The sequence below is a fragment of the Gymnoscopelus microlampas genome, assembly GCF_963454915.1.
Source record: "Gymnoscopelus microlampas genome assembly, chromosome: 5".
NCBI classification, from domain to species: Eukaryota; Metazoa; Chordata; class Actinopteri; order Myctophiformes; family Myctophidae; genus Gymnoscopelus; species Gymnoscopelus microlampas.
The window spans coordinates 54,438,807-54,458,895 of record NC_139942.1 but is presented as its reverse complement, the minus strand read 5'-3'; the positions used below and the strand labels follow the sequence as shown (position 1 = coordinate 54,458,895).

Here is a 20,089-nt window from a genome sequence, read left to right as displayed (position 1 = left end):
ATTACTTTTATACAAATACATTGTGCTCTGAAAAAAAATCATGATACATTCTGAAAAGAGCGTGTCCGTTTGTATTGTAAGTCGTCTATCTCTAACTAACAGCCCGATTATGTCAACAAAGAAAATCAAACAAACTTAAAATTTGTACTATATAAAACAAAAGTGCTGACATACACACATCCCCTTGCTGGGTGGCGAACGGCCTTTTCCTGTGTTGTTGAAGCGCAAGGGGGCGGGGGGGGGGGGGGGGGGGAGAGAGTCAGCGCACTGAAGTCAAGGCACAGACTACAGTGTTGTCGACGGACAACGGATGCACGCTTATGAGAAACGACAACAATAAAACCTGGCAAAACAGTTGCGTGCATTAGCGCAAGATGAGGATATAAAAGGAAACATTCAGTCTAAATGTCCAGTTTGCTAATTCACGACTACTGTGCCAGATAATCCCCACACCAAGAGAGTAAAAAAAGCAAAAACGTTTCAGTCATTATTCAGTCCGACTTCACTGTAGCCTATAGGAGCCTTTTCATAAATGATATTTGTACTTAGGCTGTCCTGAAAGTTTATAACATTTAGAGAAATGTAAAGTTTCAAATACAAAAGTAGTAGCCTAGTAGTAGTTGTGAATGAGCAAACTGGACATTTAAGGTCCTTACACACCGGGGCGATTTTTTCGTGCGAATAATGCGGTTTTTTTAAAACATTATAAAGTCAATGGCTCCGTACATGGAGCGAAAAAGCGAAGCGAAAAAGCGTCTTTTAATTATTCGGAACGAGTCTGAATTTTGCGTATATTCGCTATATTCGCCGGTATGTAAGGACCTTTAGACTGAATGTTTCCTTTATCCTCATCTCTTGCGCTAATGCACGCAACTGTTTTTCCAGGTTTTATTGTTGTCGTTTCTCATAAGTATGCATACGTTGTCCGTCAACAACACAGTAGTCTGTGCCTTGACTTCAGTGCGCTGACATGCGCTTCAACAACACAGGAAAAGGCCGTTCGCTGCTGGGTGAGGGGGGGTCTTTGAAATTAAAAGGTTTTGAGAACCATGGATCTACACAGTCCCTTGCTGTGCCCTCTCTGCCAGGGCGCTGGCTGCACTCTTGGCCCAAACCATCTCCATCTTGTGAAGGTGGGCCTTGGATGACTTGGAGAAGGTGCTCTTAACGATGTGCAGGGGGGCCGCCTTCCCGCTCAGGTACACCTTATTGATGCATTCTGGGAGCCATGAACCTCCCTTCTGCGTCGTCGCCGTCTTCTTCTTCTCCCCCTCTTTTCCTTCTTCTTCTTTCCCCGCTCCTCCTCTCTTACAGAGGGTGGTGGCGTGGGCGAAGATGTATCCGGTCATGAAGGCATCGAACCCGGCCCGGTGCGTGCCTCCTCCCTCCGGCTTCTTTTTCTTGGCGTCCGCCGCAGGAGAGATGCAGCTGCCGTTTCCTAGGGCTGTCAACAATCAAACTTTACTTGACGATTTAATTGTCACATAAATAATTGTGATTAACGATTTATTCGTTTTTGGGCATTGAATAATGGAACATATAAATAGAAATTTCATTTCTGTTTTGGCTTTTAGGCTTCTGAGCTGACCAAAAACAGATATGACAAACAACTTTAATATACAAAAACTAATATAACTTTTTTTTTAAATCATATAGCGTAAATAGCCGATCTACAAGCTTACAGCACATCGCAAGGAGTTGTAAGCTCGTCGTTCAGCTATTTACGCTACTTTTTGAAAATATCTGAAAACATATGGACATTTTTCAACATACCGATTATGACGATTACGCAAAATTAGGCGATTATGTAATAATAGGCTCTATGCACAGCAGCCATATTGGAAAGTAATTGGGCCTCTTCCTTACTTCCTTCACAGGCTTTTACCAATGGTCCTAACGAAGGCTCCGTTCCATTCAGTGTAACACAGTGGTTCTCAAAACTTAACTTCAAGGACCTCCATAACTCTGAGTGTGTACAAATGGAACCAAATGGACCCTTACGGGTCCATTTGGTTCCATTTCGTACACGCTCAGAGTTACACACCTGTAAGGGCCCATTTAGAACCCCCCTCAAGGAACAATGAGAGTGAGTCAACATGCACAATATCAGCACCCTGACTCTGTTTGACCGGAATGGAACAGAGCCTTCATTAGTATCATTAATATATTTATATTATATAATATTATTAATCCGGGAAAGAAAAGTGTCATTTTTAGATTCCTTCTTTCAATTTCTTCCCAACATGGCTGCTGTGCATAGAGCCTACTGTGACAGGCCTACCGTTTCCTCCTTCTGGTGCCACTGACTCCATTTTCACACCATTGCGTGTTTCGTCGTCAGGTGTGGTGGTGGTGGTGCTGGGGACAACAGGTGTGGTGCTTGGGACAACAGGTGTAGTGCTGGGGACAACAGGTGTGGTGCTGGGGACAACAGGTGTGGTGCTGGGGACACTGAGGTCCTCTCTCTCTATGTTCTCCTCCATGCCGTCCGGTGGTCCCTGGCATGACTCGGCGGTCGCTGGCCGGTCCTGGATGGCGGCGGCGGCGACGTCGTCAACAGGTCCCTCTACGGGATCCACTTCCATGATGCAGGCCATTTTATTTTCGGGCGCGCCGTCAAAGACGGCCGAGCCTCCCTCCGCCTTCTGTCCTCCTTTCTTCTTGTCTCTCTTTCTCTTCCTCCTGCTTCTCCTGTCGTCCGTTCCCTTCTCGTCCTGATGGAGGATGAGGTTGATGTCGTGGGACGAGGTGCACTGGGAACCGTGGGGACACCAGCCGAATGCCTGACACACACACACACACAGTATTGTCGATGTGAAATGTATCATTTGGGAAGAAGGCCTGGACCCCAAATATTGAATAAAATGTCAGGAAATTCCTTCAACCTCAAGTTGTGTTAATCATGGACTTTAGTCTGCAAGCTCCTTTACTGTTATTAATATCAGTATTATGACTAACAAGTCATGCTAATGTTATTAGTAACAGACAATACTACTGTAGTAGTTACCAGTACTGCTAATAATCCTTAACAACTAACATTTTAAAGTAGAACAGAAATTTAAGCTATTAATCCCTTAGTACAAACCCTAACCCTAACCCTTTAACTTTATTGTTTCTGAGACAAAAAAAATGTTTTAATTGTTTTTACTATTCACTTACAGAGAAGCGCTCGCAAACGTTTCCGGGCTGCCCCTCAGGAGACGCCATGGCCGGACAGGCTCTGTAATCTACATAGTTGGACATCTGACCAGCGTAGTGACAGAAGTCCACATGGACATGGGGTCCAGGCCGTCCTGACGCCACACTGCGACTGGTGTCCAACTTACTGCAAAGGAGAGAAATGATGTTTAGATGAGAAGCAGCTGATTTCACTATGAGCTGGTATAGATGGTACCAACACTGGGTCTATCATAATGTTATCTAGATCAGTGGTTCCCAAACTGGGTGTCGGGGGCCCTCAGGGGGGGTCCCCTAAATCAGGGGTCTTCAACAGGGGGTCCTCAGAGTTACTACATGGGGAACGCCAAATCTTTGTGTGATATGATTTGTTTTTTCTCACAACGCTGCGAGGCGTTGTGAGCTTGTAGATCGGCTATTTTTGGCAAAGAGTTATAGGTGTAGAGGGAAAAAAGAGCAGACCAAAAGTAAACAAAAAAGGTTTAATCTGAAACACAATTTTATACAATATAGAGGGGGTCCCTGCTTCATCTCCCTCTCAGCTAGGGGGTCCTTGGCCTGAAAACGTTGAAGACCCCTGCCCTAAATGATTTTGGGGGGAGTCCCCAGCATACAAAATGCAGTGTAAGTGTATACAGGGGATCTGATTCTGCCAGGTTCTGCCTGCCGGATTCTGCCTGCCTTGTCAGGGTGGGGGTCCCCAGGTAAAATATGATTATTTTGGGGCGGGGTCGTGGCCTGAAGAGTTTGAGAACCAGTGATCTAGGAGGTCATCAAGCCTTACACCGATATATATACAAGTTAGCGGTGCTGACCATTTCTTGTAGGCGTACTCCAGATAGGAGGCTGTGAGGCGGAGCTGGAACTCCGTGGCGTACTTGGTGTCGTAGACGCCCGCCGGGAACATCTCAGACAGGTCAGCTGTGAAGGTGGCCAGACGCTCAGGCAGGTGGGCATAGAAACACTGGGAGGAGAGGAGAGGAGAGGACACAACAACAACAACACAGTTAGTGCCTTGGACCTAACTGTGGATGAAATTGACAAGTGGCTTTACTTTTTTTCTTTGCTCTTCCTCATGGACCTGCTTGCAGATTAAACCAGTGTCAGTCTACATTATGTGGATTATGCAGTCGACACGCACTGACATTTTGCACCTTAATCCCATGTACAACGCACTGACTTGTCTTTTGTGTTTTTTTTCTAGTACTTTAACTAACGTCCATAAGTATATCATGCACAGTATACATTGCTGCTATGCTCACGCAACTTTATATCTTATCTCAGGTACCATGTGTAAATATGTAGATAATTTGTCATTTGTTTTTTCGAAAGGAGCGGACTAAGTGTAGAGCCCTGTGGGACCCCAGTACTGTAAATGGTAAACTGTGAGACATGCAAAAGATGTTCTTTGAATGGAAGTGAATTGAAGGGTGAAGGTGAACACATACCTGGTAGAGGAAGGCCATGTCAATGAGGCCGTTGTGGAGCACCAGAGGTTTCCTGGCACGGAGGAGTTCAGTGAACAACGCACGGACAGTCACTCCCTGGTTGTCTGATCCTCCCTGGAAGAACCACGAGAGAGAGAGAGAAGAGAAACCATTAAGATTAACCTCATGAACCCTAGCGTCCCTATTCTGGGCCGAAGACATTTGGGGCCCTATCCTGCAAATAGCCGACCTACAAGCTCACAACGTGTCGATGTAGATCGGATATTTTCACTACTTTAAAATCTTTTTCAAAATAGTAAAAAATGCCAAAAATGTTTAGGCATAGGGGCAAGTTATACAGATAGGACCCTTGGTATAGAGTGAAAAAGGAGCGGACCAAGTACAGTCAAGAGCCCGAGCCTGGGGGGGACACCAGTCAACTAAGTATATAGGGTTTATTCTGGTAGCTTCCATATGTTTAGAATAAGATTCCCTGTTAGAATAAATGAAAGAGCTAATGGATGACTAACCTCTGGTAGATTTCCTTTTGCGTCTCATTTTCACTGTCTGCCTTTCTGTTAATGTATGTACCTTATTATTGCCTTTGCAGTACGGGACCCCCTGGGCATACTGCTTGTTGAAGTCAAAGCCGTGCTGCACCAGGAACTGCACTGACTGAGGCTCTATGATGTACTCCTCTGAACACAGCACCGTCAGGTTGTACACCTGGACCAGGTACGTGTCTGCAGCCTGACAGACAGACAGACAGAGGGATACAACGTATATTTGTTTAGAAGAACAAAACATGGAAGATGAGAAAATCATTTATGCTACTTAAACATTACAAAGTTATCAATTCTTATGTTCTACAGTAGCAAATACAGCAAAGAATTAAGGCTCAACAGAGCCAACATCAGTTATTAATTATTTGCTAAACCACATTGGTCTTGGCATCTGGCCAGTTATGGGGCGGCCATAGCTGAGTGGTTAGTGAGCCCGCCTTGGGAGCCAGAGGCCCTGGTTGCCCCAGGTTCGATTCCAGGCAAGGCCAGCATATGTGTCAATGAAATGAAATTTGTCCCTGAGCAAGACTCTTAACCCCTAATTGCTCACAGGTTCTCATTGGAAACAAGACCGCAAGGACTTTCATGAACGACCTGTTAAAAGGAATTATCCTTATCTTGCAAAAAATGTAAATAGCTGATGTACAAGTTCACAACACAGAGATCTGTGTAGATCTGCTCATTTCACTATTCATGATATGATGAAGTTAATCCTCTTTATGTAACAGTGTGTTGGTTCTAGACAGAGAGTAAAGCAAAGGAACAAGGAACAACGTTTTGTCGTACTTTATCGTCCAGTGTTTTGTAGCAGGCGATTCCCAGGGAGAGGATGGAACGAGAGCGAGCTGCATGGCATATGGCTTTATATCGCTCTTCTATGCATCTGAGAAGAGACATGAAATACACATTAAACTTTAACAACACGGAGAATATCGTAGAGATGTCTGATCTGCTTCAGGATGGCACTAGGGCTTTTGTGCAGGAATTAGCATGATGTGTGTCTCTTTCTCAAGGCCTCCACAGACCAAGCCATTATCAGTCTCTCAAACCATTTGGCTATAGCAGTGGTTCTCAAAGTTTAACATGTCAAGGACCCCCAAAATGATATGTATTTGGCCGCGGACCCCCATCTCAAAATCCAGTTGTTACAAATGTTCGCTTTAAAAATATATGTATATTCAAAGGTTTGCAAAAATGTTGATTTACAACAGATCTACAAGCTCGTAGCTTGTATATGAGCAAAAGTATAAAAGGTTAAAGTGGTTTCAATTATTGTGATGCTATGTTAACACATTTAAGCTGGGGACCCCCTGGAACCCCCCCCCCCCCAAGGACCCCTGGGGGTCCCCGGACCCCACTTTGAGAACCAATGGGCTATAGGGCCATGTACTGAAGATCAATGCAAAGATGACAAAAAAAAAAAGAGAAGACGACCAAACTCACTCAGCCAACAGGGCTTTCCTGTTCCCAAGACCACTCAGCTCCTGAAGAGGACAGACAGACAGACAGACTGATTATCACACTGGCTGGCTACTTAAAGGGATATTTCACTTTCAAAAATCACTTTTCAAAAATAGCAGATCTACAAGCTCATGAGCCAAAGCTAAGTGGTTAAAATGATTGTGAAGCTATGTTAACTGATTTTGCTGGGGACCCCCTGGTACTCCTTCAAGGACCACTGGTGGTCCCCGGACCACTGATTGAAAACCACTGTATTATGGTCTACTCAGGATTTTGGGAGCACAGCACACCCCGGACAGTTTAGCAGATCTACAAGCTCACAACGGGTCGCAAAGCAACGCGTTGTGAGCTTGTAGATCTGCTATTTTCAAATAGCCAAAGTATGTACAGTAGGGATAACTTGATTAATGCATGTTTGTACTCACAGTATCTACTGCTATGAAACAGGAGGTTCTGATGGCCAGCAGCATCGCAGGCCACAGCTCTTTAAAGTTATCATTCTGAACATCCACCACTGGGACTATCATATCCATCTGGATCAACAGGAGCTTAATTCTGTGTTTCTGCCAAATAAATGTACTTTATAACGATAATAAAATGAATTATTTCTGCACACCTTAGCTCAAAGCTAACTATGTTAGCAGTAAAGACACAGTAATAGTAACTTCTGACATATTGACTTGACTAAAACACTGATATAATTAATATCTGTTGTTGTTTTACTATGGCTTGTACTTGTGTTTCATTAACATTCCGTAGATAGATGTATATATTATATTATAGATGTATATATTATATTATAAGTGTGTGAGAGAGAGAGACACAACATGCAGAATGTAAACACTACAGCATGCTGGAAGGAAGGGGTCCTGGCTGGAAGGACCACCTCGACTTATAGCTGTTTACACATTGCCGGAGTAAAATGTAAAAAAAATAAAGTAAAATAAATAATAACACTCTACTACACCACAACTAAAGTGACTGCTTAAAGGTGTGTGTTCTTATGTTTCACATCCTATTTGTACATAAAACGTGCCATGAGGATGTTAGCCTTAGATCAAGACTAGATGCATTTTTATCGACTTTTACTTTCCTATCTACGAGAGTCTTAGCGACCATCCCCCCAGTTTGCCCTGCAATGTCACCAGTAAAGCCCGTATTTCTCCAAACATGTACAAATGTAAAATATAAGGTGCTTACCCGCTTGCCCCAAATGTTAACTAGGTGTACGATGTGTTTGTGTAATGTATTAGTCCATATTTTTCAATAAAAACGTGTTTTAATCCCGTCTGTGGCCGAATCTGTCGGGAGTTCCCAATGTGCGGCAGTGACGGGGCGCATCCGGTGAAAGCCGGAATTACACTCAATGTGAACGAGGGAGGAAAATTGGCGTTCGGGCACAAACGGGATTAAAACACTTTATTGAATAATATGGACTAATACATTACACAAACACACCGAACACCTTGTTAACATGTGGTGTAAGCTGGGAGAGTGGTCGCTAAGACTCTCATAGATATACAAATGTCAAAACCGATAAAATACATGTACGATAGTCTTGATCTAAGGCTAACCATGATGTGATCAGGCATCCGCCCTGGACAGCTCATATATAGAGTACGCCACTAAACCCAGTCGTCGAGGACAAGAGCCGCCATTTTGGCTCAAAAAACAAAGTCAAACAAACCCGTTGTTTCAGATTAAATAACGTCATTTTGTGTTTACTTTTTAAATATTGCGAAAACATATATAATTGTAGACTGAGTCCTTGTTGAAATGCTGCGTTATTCTCGCGTTATTAGTTGTATTACCTTCCCCTAGCTGGGGGTTTAAAATGATGCATTAGAGTAGACTCAGATCTTTTAGCTTAGACTTGCAGCTAATGTTTATTAGCGTTTAGATCTTAGTATTATTGTTGTTATTATTATTCTAATGGGGGGCTGCTCGGCTCCAAACTGCTCCAACTCCACCAGCATAGGGAAGCAGCTGTTCAGGTTCCCTAAGGATCCAGTGAGGAAGAAGAAGTGGATGGTGAACTGCAGGAGAGATCACTTTGTACCAACTCCTCACTCCAGACTGTGCCAGGTAACAAAGTTACCTTCAATTATATTCACTGTGGCTTTAGTTCATTGGCATGAGAAAACAAGTATAGAGATGTATTATGATCATGTATTATTATTATTATTATTATACTTATTATATAATATATTATGGATCCATAATACACACATATATATATATATATGTATATGTATATGTATATGTATATATATATATATATATATGTATATGTATATGTATATGTATATATATATATATATATATATATATATATATATATATATATATATATATATATATATATCAGTGGTGGAAAGTAAGTACATGTACTGTACTTAAGTACAATTTTGAGGTATTTGTACTTTATTTGAGTATTTCCAATTTCCAATACTTTTACTTCTACTCCCCTACATCTCAGAGGCAAATATTGTACTTTTACTCCACTACAATTATTTGAAAACTTTAGTTACTAGTTACTTTTCAGATATAAATTATGATATTATAAAAACACACATTAACCACTTTAGCCCTATTTTATACCTTGGCTATTTGAAAATAGCAGATCTACAAGCTCACAACGCGTCGCGTGTGTGTGTGTGCAACAATGCATGTGATCATGCATTGTCATTATATATTATGGATTATGAAGCAAAAAAACGTTTCTGTATTTCTTCTCCTGTGTTTTACTTTTTTGAGACTTAAATTGTTTTCTTTATTTGTCTTGTGTATGTACTCTATGTTAAAGGGGTATTGCATAATAAGTTATTTAGCTTCAACCTATACAACAGTTTGATTCAAATCTCACCTGCACAAATCTATTATTATTTGTAGCATATTTCGTTGTTGCTTTTATTATTGTTTATTTGCTTCTGTAAATAAACAATCATTTCCATTTGATTCCATGATGCTTAAACTGTCCAAGACATTCTGAGAGGACACTCTCTCTCATAGACAGTTATAGCGTCTTGCAGAGACACTGTTAACTCTGACTAAACCCTTTAAGACCTGAGGCGATTCTTAAAAAATGTTTTCTAAATCCTAACAGTTTTTTGGAAAAAAACTAAAAAAACGAATTCTCAAGATTTTTTCAAAAATAGCAGATCTACAAGCTCATAGCGCGGCACTCGGTGCCGCGCTATGAGCTTGTAGATCTGCTATTTTTGAATAGCCAAAGAAATCTAAAGTGACACAGATGCGTTCCAGGTCTTAATCAAGACTCTTTCATTTATCTCAGCCTTTCACCATCAGATATCTTATATCCTTGAAGAGCTGTGCACTTTCATCAAGGATAATATGGTATGATACAGTTAAGTCTTACGGAGGGCGGCATTGGCTCAGGAGGTAGAAGAGCGGCCACTTTGGAACCCCAGTTCGATCCCGGGGCTCCCCCAGAGTTTTAGTGTCGAAGTGTCCTTGAGCAAGACGCTGAACCCCTAATTGCTCCTGATGAGAGCAGGTTGGGGCCTTGCATGGCGTCCTCTGCCATCGGTGTGTGTGAATGGTTGAATGTAATGCACCTTGAAAAAGCACCTGGGATAAAGGCTCCAAATAATAAATGCAACATTTACTGCAGAGGTCTTCAACAGGGGGTCCGGGACCCCTAGGGGGTCCTCAGAGTTACTACAGGGGGTCCGCCAAATCTGTGTGTGATTTTTACATTAACCACTTCACCTAAGCATCCCTATTCTGAGGAGAACTTTAGCCAAAGTGCGCTTGTAGATCTGCTATTTTCTGCAAAGTGGTTTGGTATAGGGGGGGAAAAGAGCAGACTAAGTACAGAGTGAAAGGTCAGGTTTAAGTATTGTTTAAGTGCATGGTTAAATGTCTGGAAATACACATTAACATGAATCCAACATGATAGTGCTGTGAAACAAGTCTATAAAGCTGTCTATGAAATCTATGAACAAAATAAATATTTTATACAATATATATCGGGGCGTCCCTGATTTATCTCGCTCTCAGCCAAGGGGTCCTTGGCCTGAAAACGTTCAAGAGCCCTGATTTACTGTATCATACCATTTTATTTGTGTAACTTTTTGTGTACTCTGTGTGAGTAAAGATGATCTGTGTGAGTACAGAGATCTGAGGTATTAACATTTTGTGTGTGTGTGATCCTCGGGGTGCCGCCACACAGGTCCACTTTGAACAGAGTCAGTTTGAGGAGATCGCCCGCTCGCCTTCTGGAGGGAAGAAGTTGAAGCCCAACGCCATCCCCACCCTCTTCAATGTGAAAGGAGTGTTAGACCCTACTTACCCTGTAGTCACCTCCATCACCTCCTCCACCTCTCCATACCTCCTGATGATGCCTCTCAAAACTGAACCGGGTAAAACCTCCCCTTATTTTGTGCTTGAATTCAACCAAGCAGTGGTGGAAAAAGTACTCTATACTCGCATCTTTTACTTAAGTAAAAGTATCAATACTGCAGTGTAGAAATACTCTGTTACAAGTAAAAGTCCGGTGATCAAACATTATTTGAGTAAAAGTACAAAAGTATTGGCATCAAAATATACTTAAAGTACCAAAAGTAAAAGAACTCATTGTCTTAATGGGTTAAAAGGTGTTATCATGGATCCGTCCCTATAAATGACACAGATTCCATCGTGTCCATATGTATGATGAACCATGGGAATATCATCCTGTCAGGGCTTTTATTGCTCATGCACTCACACCCATATGTGGGACCAATCTTTATGGGTACACGTATAAATACCCCTTTATTTCTTGTTTCCTACATTCTCACCCCTCTCTTTTGGGTCTCGAGCCAAAACAGTTTGGGAACTACTGATATAGTGGGTCTGGGGACCATCTGTGTCATTGCCGCGCTATAAGCTTGTGCAGTAGATCTGCTATTTTTGAAAAATCTTGAAAATGTGTGCATATCTTTGAATATGTATATTTTTAACATTTTTAACCCATTAAGACCTGGAACGCATCTGTGTCATCTTAAGATTTCTTTGGCTTCATAGAGCGGCACCGAGTGCCGTGCTATGAGCTTGTAGATCTGGTGTTTTTGAAAAAACGTGAAAATGTGTGCAAATCTTTGAATATATATATTTTTAAAGCAAACATTTTTAACTCAAATCTTTGCTTCTGGGGGTCCCTGGAACAACATATTTTGAGATGGGGGGTCCGCGGCCAAATGTATATCAATTTTAGGGGTCCTTGGCATCATGAAAAGGGTTGAAAACCTCTGATGTATAACAGATCCAAAATGAAGAAAGCCACGATTTAACCAGACATGTTGTGCACTGCCCCCCCTAGTGGACAGAGAGCTGACCTTCGGGGACCACGGCTACGCCAGACGCACCCCTCTGCCGGGGCTGGAGGAGGAGGAGCAGGCTGAGGGAGGAGGAGGAGGTGCGGGGGAGGAGCATCCGCCCTGCACGCAGTGTCAGCTCCTCAAGAAGCAGCTGGAGCAGGAGACGCAGCACACCGCGCGGCTGCAGAAAGAGGTAGGGGGCGCTGTTCTCTCTCTCTCTCTCTCTCTCTCTAAACACAGTGCTTCTTCTCCAACCTTTTCAGACCCACGTTGGCATCTTTAATCCATTTAAAGGGGAATACCGCTCATTTTCAACATTGAACTATGTCTTTAACGCTATATATGGTAGTGCACAGCGGATTTGTACGGGGCGTGGCGCCCGCGCGGGGACTTCTTTCCTCTACATTAGAAGAGTTGGGACGTCAAGTTCTAATACAGCCAGAATACCCAATCTCAGCACTGGCCACAGTGGCGCACCTCGCTAATCATTAGACTCCCAATCCACTACTACTGGGAGTCCGGGTTTGTCTCCCGCTTGGGACAATACTTTTTCAAACAACCGCGGACTACTTTTTTTCGCCGATAAAGTATAGTTTTGGACCGGACCGCGACGGAGGAGGGGCGCAGTCTCAAGCGAACTTGAGCCACGAGAGGCACCACCGAGCGTGCTAAAGCGTGCGAGTTGCCGTGCCGAACGTTGCAAAGTTCGCTTTGAGCCTACTGAGTTATGTACCGATAGGCACAGAATAGTAAATGATGTTGTGGGGACTGCGTTTGCCCCAACTGACACTCAAAGTGACTACTGGCCAATCACAGCGCGTCTTTCCCGGGACTTACACAACTCTCAACCTCCGCTACAAATCCGCAGTGCATTCCCAAAGCTCGCGTCTTTAATGTGTTAAAAACACATTGTAACCCAGTATCTCTCTCCGTCTCCTCGTTCCACACACACCAGGCGGAGGAGATGAAGAAGCGTCTGTTTCGTCTGGACCGCATCGAGAGGGGCCTCCAGAGCTTCCTGTTTGAGGACCAGGTCCGCGCGCTCTCCCTCACCAAGCACTCGCGCCGCGCCGTCTGGTCGCCCGAGACGGTGCTGAAGGCGCGCAAGATCCGCGGCGCCGTGGGCACCAAGGGCTACGAGTACCTCCGCGAGCTGGGCTACCCGCTGCCCTCCTACCGGACGCTGTGCAACCGCCTGGAGACCAAGATCATGGTCACCACGGACATGAGCTGCGAGGAGCTGGCCGAGCTGGGCCTGGGCCTCATGGCGGCCACCTGCGGCGGGGGTGGGGGCGGGGGCGGCGGGGGGAACAGTCACCCCTCGGGAGGCGGGGGGGACGCCGTGGTCGTGGTCGGCGGCGGGGACAATGGCGACGAGGAGGAACTCATAGGGGCGTTGTCCTGATTGAAGCCAGGAGGACCCGGCAGGCTTGCGGCGGCGTTTGCTCATGAACTAGTGGTGGGGAAAAAGTACTCACATTTTTTTTTACTTTAAGTAAAAAAGTATCAATACCGCAATGTAAAAAATAGTCCGGGAAAGTACAAAAGTATTGATATCAAAATGTACTTAAAAAGTACCAAAAGTAGAAAGTACTCGCTCTGCAGAATGTTCCCGTTTGGCAACTTTTCAAATGTGTAAAATCGTTTGAAAATAGCAGATCTACAAGCTTAAATTTCCCCCTTTTATTATTTTATTCATATAAATGTTGGAGTAGGCAATTGATTGTTCCGTTACCCTTATTTTCTACCAGTCTAGTCATTATTAATGGCATAATAATTTCCCTGTTCTTTAATGAATTCTCCCCTTACGTTTCTGTGCTGCCACTATTCTTGTACCATATACTTGCCAGTGCGGTGAGGAGGAGCCCTCACCGGGAGGAGCACGTACTAGCACCTACGTCCTACTCCTCCTTGCTAACGGGTGACAAACATCGCCATTCCCGGCCTGGCTTCCCTCCCTCCTCTGAACACAGGATAATTGTGTTGGTGTAGTAGACGCTTGGCCGAGCCGGACGCACCTCTGTGGTGGACAGGTTACACCGATTAATAATAATGTGCTTAATGCTTAATTCATGGACCAAATAATACCTAAGCAAGACCTGGCTTCTTTAATCCATTAAGATTTATTTGGCTATTCAAAAAATAGCAGATATATAAGCTCATAGCGTGGGCCGCGGTACAGATTAAAAAGAAACATTTCTTTTTTTAAGAAAGACTTATGTATGTAATATCAGTGGTTCTCAAACGTTTTTCATGTCAAGGACCCCCAAAATGATATGCATTTTTCCGCGGACCCCCCCCCCATCTCAAAATATTTTGTTCCAGGGACCCCCAGAAGCAAAGATTTGAGTTCAATCAGAGTTCAATGTAGATCTGCTATTTTTGAATAGCGAAAGAAATCTAAAGTGACACAGATGCGCTCCTGGATTGAATGGGTTAAAAGTTCATCTTGGACCCCCCCCCCCTTGGAGATGATGATGCTTATATACTAATGCTGATCCTCACCATGACAATAAGCCTATATAAGCTGTATGAGCCTGAAGGAACTCAACCCTGCATTCTATAGCAGGTGTCTTCAACAGGGGGTCCGGGACCCCTAGGGGGTCCTCAGAGTTACTACAGGGGGTCCGCCAAATCTTTGTGTGAAAAGATTTTTTTATTTTACCATAGCATCCCTTTTCTGAGGAGAACTTTAGCCAAAAAATAGCAGATCTACAAGCTCACAACGCCTCGCGCTGCGAGGCGTTGTGAGCTTGTAGATCGGCTATTTTTTGGCAAAGAGGTGTTTGGTGTAGAGGGAAAAAAAGAGCAGACCAAGTAAATAAAAAAAGTTAAATCTGAAACACAATCTTATACAATATAGAGGGGGTCCCTGCTTCATCTCTCTCTCAGCTAGGGGGTCCTTGGCCTGAAAACGTTGAAGACCCCTGTTCTATAGTATCAGTTATCCTGATGAGCCCATGAGATGGGAAGCTCTAAGAGGCATAAGGAGACTGCTACCAAATGAGTATGAAAAGATACAGTATAGAGAAGAAAATATAGATGCATGATTTGCACAACTTGTTGCTCATTTGTGTTCAGGTGCAATTGTTCCGCAACGGCTTTAAATCGATGGTGAATGTTTCACTTTATAGCACACTGGTCCTCACAACAACAACATGAAAGCAGGGTAAGAAAAGAAAAGGTATTGCTTTCAGTACAGCTCATTCAGGGGGTGGATTTGGTTTATGGGTATCAATGATTGTACATTTTGTGTTGTCTGGGGTTGTATTTCCTCCATTAATGTTTGTAATCAAATGAGGAACTGGTAGAGCAGTGTTTCTCAACCTTTTCAGGCCGTGAGCCCCCCAAAATAATCATATTTGAACTGGGGACTCCCCAAAATCATATTTGAACTGGGGACCCCCCAAAATAATCATATTTAAACTGGGGACCCCCCAAAATAATCATATTTAAACTGGGGACCCCCCAAAATAATCATATTTGAACTGGGGACTCTCCAAATTAATCATATTTGAACTGGGGACCCCCCACCCTGACAAGCACTTGGAATGTAGGAGTTGATGCATTACATTTTGTTTGACTCGGTTCCACAGATAAATATTGTGAAAATATTTTCTTATATTATTTGACAATTTGGCAATTTTTGTGGGATTAAAAAGGGATTAAAAGTCCTTAAATGGTCACCTCACTGTCATCTGGGGACCCCCTCAAAATCATGCACCGGTTGAGAAGCACTGTGGTAGAGAGTTCATCTTGGCTCTATGACCCCATGGCCTATTTGCAGTTATAAACCCAATCAACCATGACTGGATGGTCAGAAATACCAAGGCGGACCAAAGGCCTGACTTATGCTTGTTTGTCCATGTGTGTCTTGCACACCCGGTACGATAACTATAAAGCAGGCGTGATAAGTAATGTGCATAGCACTGCCTCCTTGTATCGGAATGCACACCGGAGTATACGTGTGTTAATTCGTACTATACAGTCAGCTCTAAAGTTACCTAACACACAATCAGCAAAACACCCATAGTGACTAAATAAAGTGATTTCTAAATAATTCTATTTGTTGTTGTTGTTTTTATGTATGAGTCTGAGAGAGATCTGATGGACTTCTTAAAGCTGCACTGTATGTAACTTTCCTCTTCTACCCCGGATTTGAATCCTGTTTCCTGCGCTAGTGCTGAAATATGAATATGAATTCATATTTGAATATGAATCTTGAGCATCAGGTAAAAATTCGTGTCAGATCCTGTCATGACCTTTGACACAATACAGACACAATACAACCACCCCGGTTGTATAAGGTCTATTGTATTAACATACTCTTCTACCATACAGATTACATTTACATTAAATTGTATACATACCAAAAAAAGTTGCATAGTGCTGCTTTAAACTATATCTTACAACCCTGTTCAATACATGAGAATGCTTTAATTAAACGGTGTGAAGAATAAAACAATAAATAACCGGATCCGGCAGATCTACAAGCTCACAACACGTTGCATAGCGACGCGTTGTGAGCTTGTAGATCTGCTATTTTTAAACATTTTAGTACTTCTACTTTTGGTGCTTTAAGTATATTTTGATGCAAATAACATTTTGAACAAAGGTCTTTTACTTGTAACAGAGTATTTTAATATTGTAGTAGGAGGGAATGTTTGTTGACTTCTAGGACTGTAGTGTACTTTGACCCAATCACTCAGAGAGAAAGAGTGCGGGGAGGTGGGGGTTGCAAACATTACAAGTTGCATTCATTCCCCCATCTCCCCCCACAATTTAACCCATTCAATCCGGAAAAACATCTGTCATTTTAGATTTCTTTCAAAAATAGCAGATATACAAGCTCATAGCGCGGCACCGAGCGCCGCACTATGAGCTTGTAGATCTGCTATATTTTTTTTTAAATCGTAAAGATTTGTGCAAAATCTTTCAAAGCAAACGTTTGTAAAATATGTTGTTCCAGGGACCCCCAGAAGCAAAGATTTCAGTTACAAATGTTCGCTTAAAAATATATTATATTCAAAGATTTACAGAAATATTTTCACAATTTTTCAAAAATAGCAGATCTACAAGCTCATAGCGCTGCACCGAGTGCCGCGCTATGAGCTTGTAGATCTGCTATTTTTGAATATCTAAAATGACAGAGATGCGTCCCCTGGATTGAATGGATTAATGTGCATTGGCATTTGAAAATGTATTCGTCTAGCTGTGGGGTTACAAGGCTTATCATGTTGTCTCTGCAAACTTTGACAGATTCTGGCCTTCTGTCTGTTTGGTAGAGCATCAATCAGTGTGTCAACATGGCGGTTGGGCTACCATAGTTCAAAGCCTCAGCAACAAACACATAGTAAAGTAAATATTGCTCAATAATGGGGTCAATATCTCCAGTGGAGAGATAAAGGGCACGGGGGAGAAGGCTAGAATATTTAACCACTTAAGCCCTATATACTGTGATGATCAGCGACCAAAACAATTCATTTTAGTTTTGGTCTCATTCCTAAGACAATAATTTGATGATTAGCAGACCGGTTGGCAGCGGTTCCGGTAGGAGACACAAAGGAGACTCTGTGTGTCTGCTACCGGAACCGCTGGTCATCAAATTATTGGTTTAGGAATGTGACAAAAACTTATTTTTTGGGGTGAACTATCCCTTTAAGCGGTTAAGGTTGTTGTAGGCTATAAATAACAGACATATTTTGCTGCTGCATGGATATTGGATGCCCTATGAATCATTGTTTGTTCTTAGCAGTATATTGAACTAACTGATGTTTTGTCAGTCCAAAACGCCTACTCTCCCTCTCCCTCTCCCTCCCTCTCTCTCTCTCTCTCTCTCTCTCTCTCTCTCCCTCTCCCTCCCTCTCTCTCTCTCTCTCTCTCTCTCTCTCTCTCTCTCTCTCTCTCTCTCTCTCTGTGTTTTGTAGGCAGGTCTTAGCCAACCAAGGCTCTTATAAACAACATATCATCCATGTGTTGCTTTATGTGGGTCACAGGAACAACAGACAGCAGACTGAGAGGTCAGTGATGGATTGCTATTAACATATTTAATGTCTTACACATATAACCCCCTGGACATACATGTTGTGTATGCAAAAGGATAGCTTTGTGTGTGGGGACCATTTAATTAAAATACAAAATTCTCAAAAACTAGACTATATACAAGTTAATAGATTATTCTTCCTTTCTTTTTGTTCTTGTCAGTGCACACCTTTTACTGAATAGTAATCTGGTGGCTCTGATGCAACCAGTGATAGTTTGATGTCATTGTTTAACAAAATGCCCTTTAAATAGTTTGTCTTTGATCTACTCTGATTTGGACCCTGAAATAGTTTTGTTTGAACTGAAAATCGATTATACTTTGTTGTCAAATAAGAGACAGATCTACAAGCTCAGCTCACGCATGGCAACGCATACAGGATGTTGGTGTTGCGAAATGTTGTGAGCTTGTAGATCTGCTATTTTTGCCAATTAGTTCCTTCTTTCTGTCTTTCTGTCTTTCTTTCTTTCTTTCTTTCTTTCTCTCTCTCTCTTCCCATCTGGCCATGTGTGACTCCATCACTCTATCTGTGTCCATTCTTCCTCTCATCTGTTTACATAGATATCTTCCACATTGCTGACTCACACTCAGAGAGAGAGAGAGAGAGAGAGAGAGAGATTAGTTCCACATGAGGTGACAGAGACAATATGAGTTCCGTTGTAATTAATTTGGGAATCGATTGACTGCCTGTTTGGCACAGAGGAGCCAGTGGAAAGATCTGAATCTGCCATTACTAGTAGCCAGGGCTTCATTTTGTCCTAAACTGTGTCTCTCTTTATTTGTTTGTTAGTTTGTTAGTCCACTGTGTCACAACATGGGGTCCGGGGACCCCCAGGGGACCTTATGGGTCTGTATTGTAAATGGAACCACATTGACATTTGTACTCTCTCAGAGTTAAATAAACACTGAGGATTTTACCAGCCTATCAAACTGGTAATAAGGTTGAGAACGACTGTTTGGTCAACCTGTTGACATTCTTATCTATCTATTTATCTAGCATGTGTTTCAGTGAACAGAGGTACTGTGTCTTTAATTAGCTCACCACATGCTGCTGATAACATCCACAACACCTGATTATTTACACATCTCTGATCATATTGATCGATTGAATAGTATCTGTCCTGTAAACAGCACGCAGTACAGTCAGACATTAAGGCTAAAAGGTTTGTGGTCCTACTGTATGTATTCAATTCATCAACATAGCATTACAAAAAATAACACAATGATATACATGTCATCAACAAATACAAAACACAAAAGGAGGAAGAGGGAAAACAATGACACCTCCTTTCTATGGGACATTGCATTGACCTCAGGAACCAGTGATTTGGATTATAATGGATGGTGTCAGGATATTTTTTTTTTGGTGGCAGAGTAGTAGAGTGAGGATTTTTCCATGTTTGTTCTATATTTTGGTGGAACCAGATATTTGTTGTAGCTCCCTCTAGTGTTGTGGCTGGCTGCATGTGTGTCACTGACTTAGTAGTCAGTGACTTGAGTAGTCAGGTATATATGAGTGTATTGAGGGCACTGCCCCTTTGACTATCTTAAATACCAACCCATTTGTATTTACTTAACCCATTAAGACCGTTTCATTTCATATTTATTTGGCTATTCAAAAATAGCAGATCTACAAGCTCATACTGTGCCACATTACGAGCTTGAAGATCAGCAATTTTTTTTGAAAAAATCATGCATTTGTGGAAATCTTTGAATGTATGTATTTTTAAAGCAAACATTTGTAACTCAAATCTTTGCTTCTGGGGGATTCTACAAATGTCTTCTAAATCCTAAACTTATGTTGCTATAATCAGTGGTTCTCAAACTTTTTCATGTCAAGGACCCCCAAAATGATATGTATTTGGCCGCGGACCCCCATCTCAAAACATGTTGTTCCAGGGACCCCCAGAAGCAAAGATTTGAGTTAAAAATGTTTCGCTTTAAAAATATGTATATTAAAAGATTTGCACACATTTTCACGATTAAAAGAAAAATAGCAGATCTACACTATGAGCTTGTAGATCTGCTATTTTTATAACATGATAATAACATGATATCCTCTGTTTCTGCAGGTGTGTCTAGAGAGGCTAGACAGAGACA

At 42.4% G+C, this 20,089-nt stretch overlaps 2 protein-coding genes across 2 annotated transcripts; one reads left to right on the top strand and one right to left on the bottom strand.

Annotated features, from left to right (window-relative positions):
• On the bottom strand, positions 1 to 7,462 carry LOC311046132 (target of EGR1 protein 1-like). The gene is made up of 9 exons (XM_084058282.1): positions 7,054 to 7,462; positions 6,611 to 6,651; positions 5,954 to 6,050; positions 5,196 to 5,354; positions 4,626 to 4,739; positions 3,993 to 4,141; positions 3,160 to 3,325; positions 2,282 to 2,783; positions 1 to 1,444 (listed from the first exon to the last, which is right to left on the bottom strand). Exons 1-9 carry the CDS (start codon positions 7,159 to 7,161, stop codon positions 1,056 to 1,058), a joined length of 1,725 nt encoding a protein of 574 aa, XP_083914408.1. The 5' UTR covers positions 7,162 to 7,462; the 3' UTR covers positions 1 to 1,055.
• Positions 7,463 to 8,422: 960 nt separating this feature from the next.
• LOC311045210 (uncharacterized protein) lies at positions 8,423 to 13,354 on the top strand (the record flags this gene model as incomplete). Its single annotated transcript, XM_084057010.1, has 4 exons — positions 8,423 to 8,713; positions 10,824 to 11,013; positions 11,952 to 12,142; positions 12,905 to 13,354. Exons 1-4 carry the CDS (start codon positions 8,561 to 8,563, stop codon positions 13,352 to 13,354), a joined length of 984 nt encoding a protein of 327 aa, XP_083913136.1. The 5' UTR covers positions 8,423 to 8,560.
• Between the last annotated feature and the right edge of the window lie 6,735 nt (positions 13,355 to 20,089).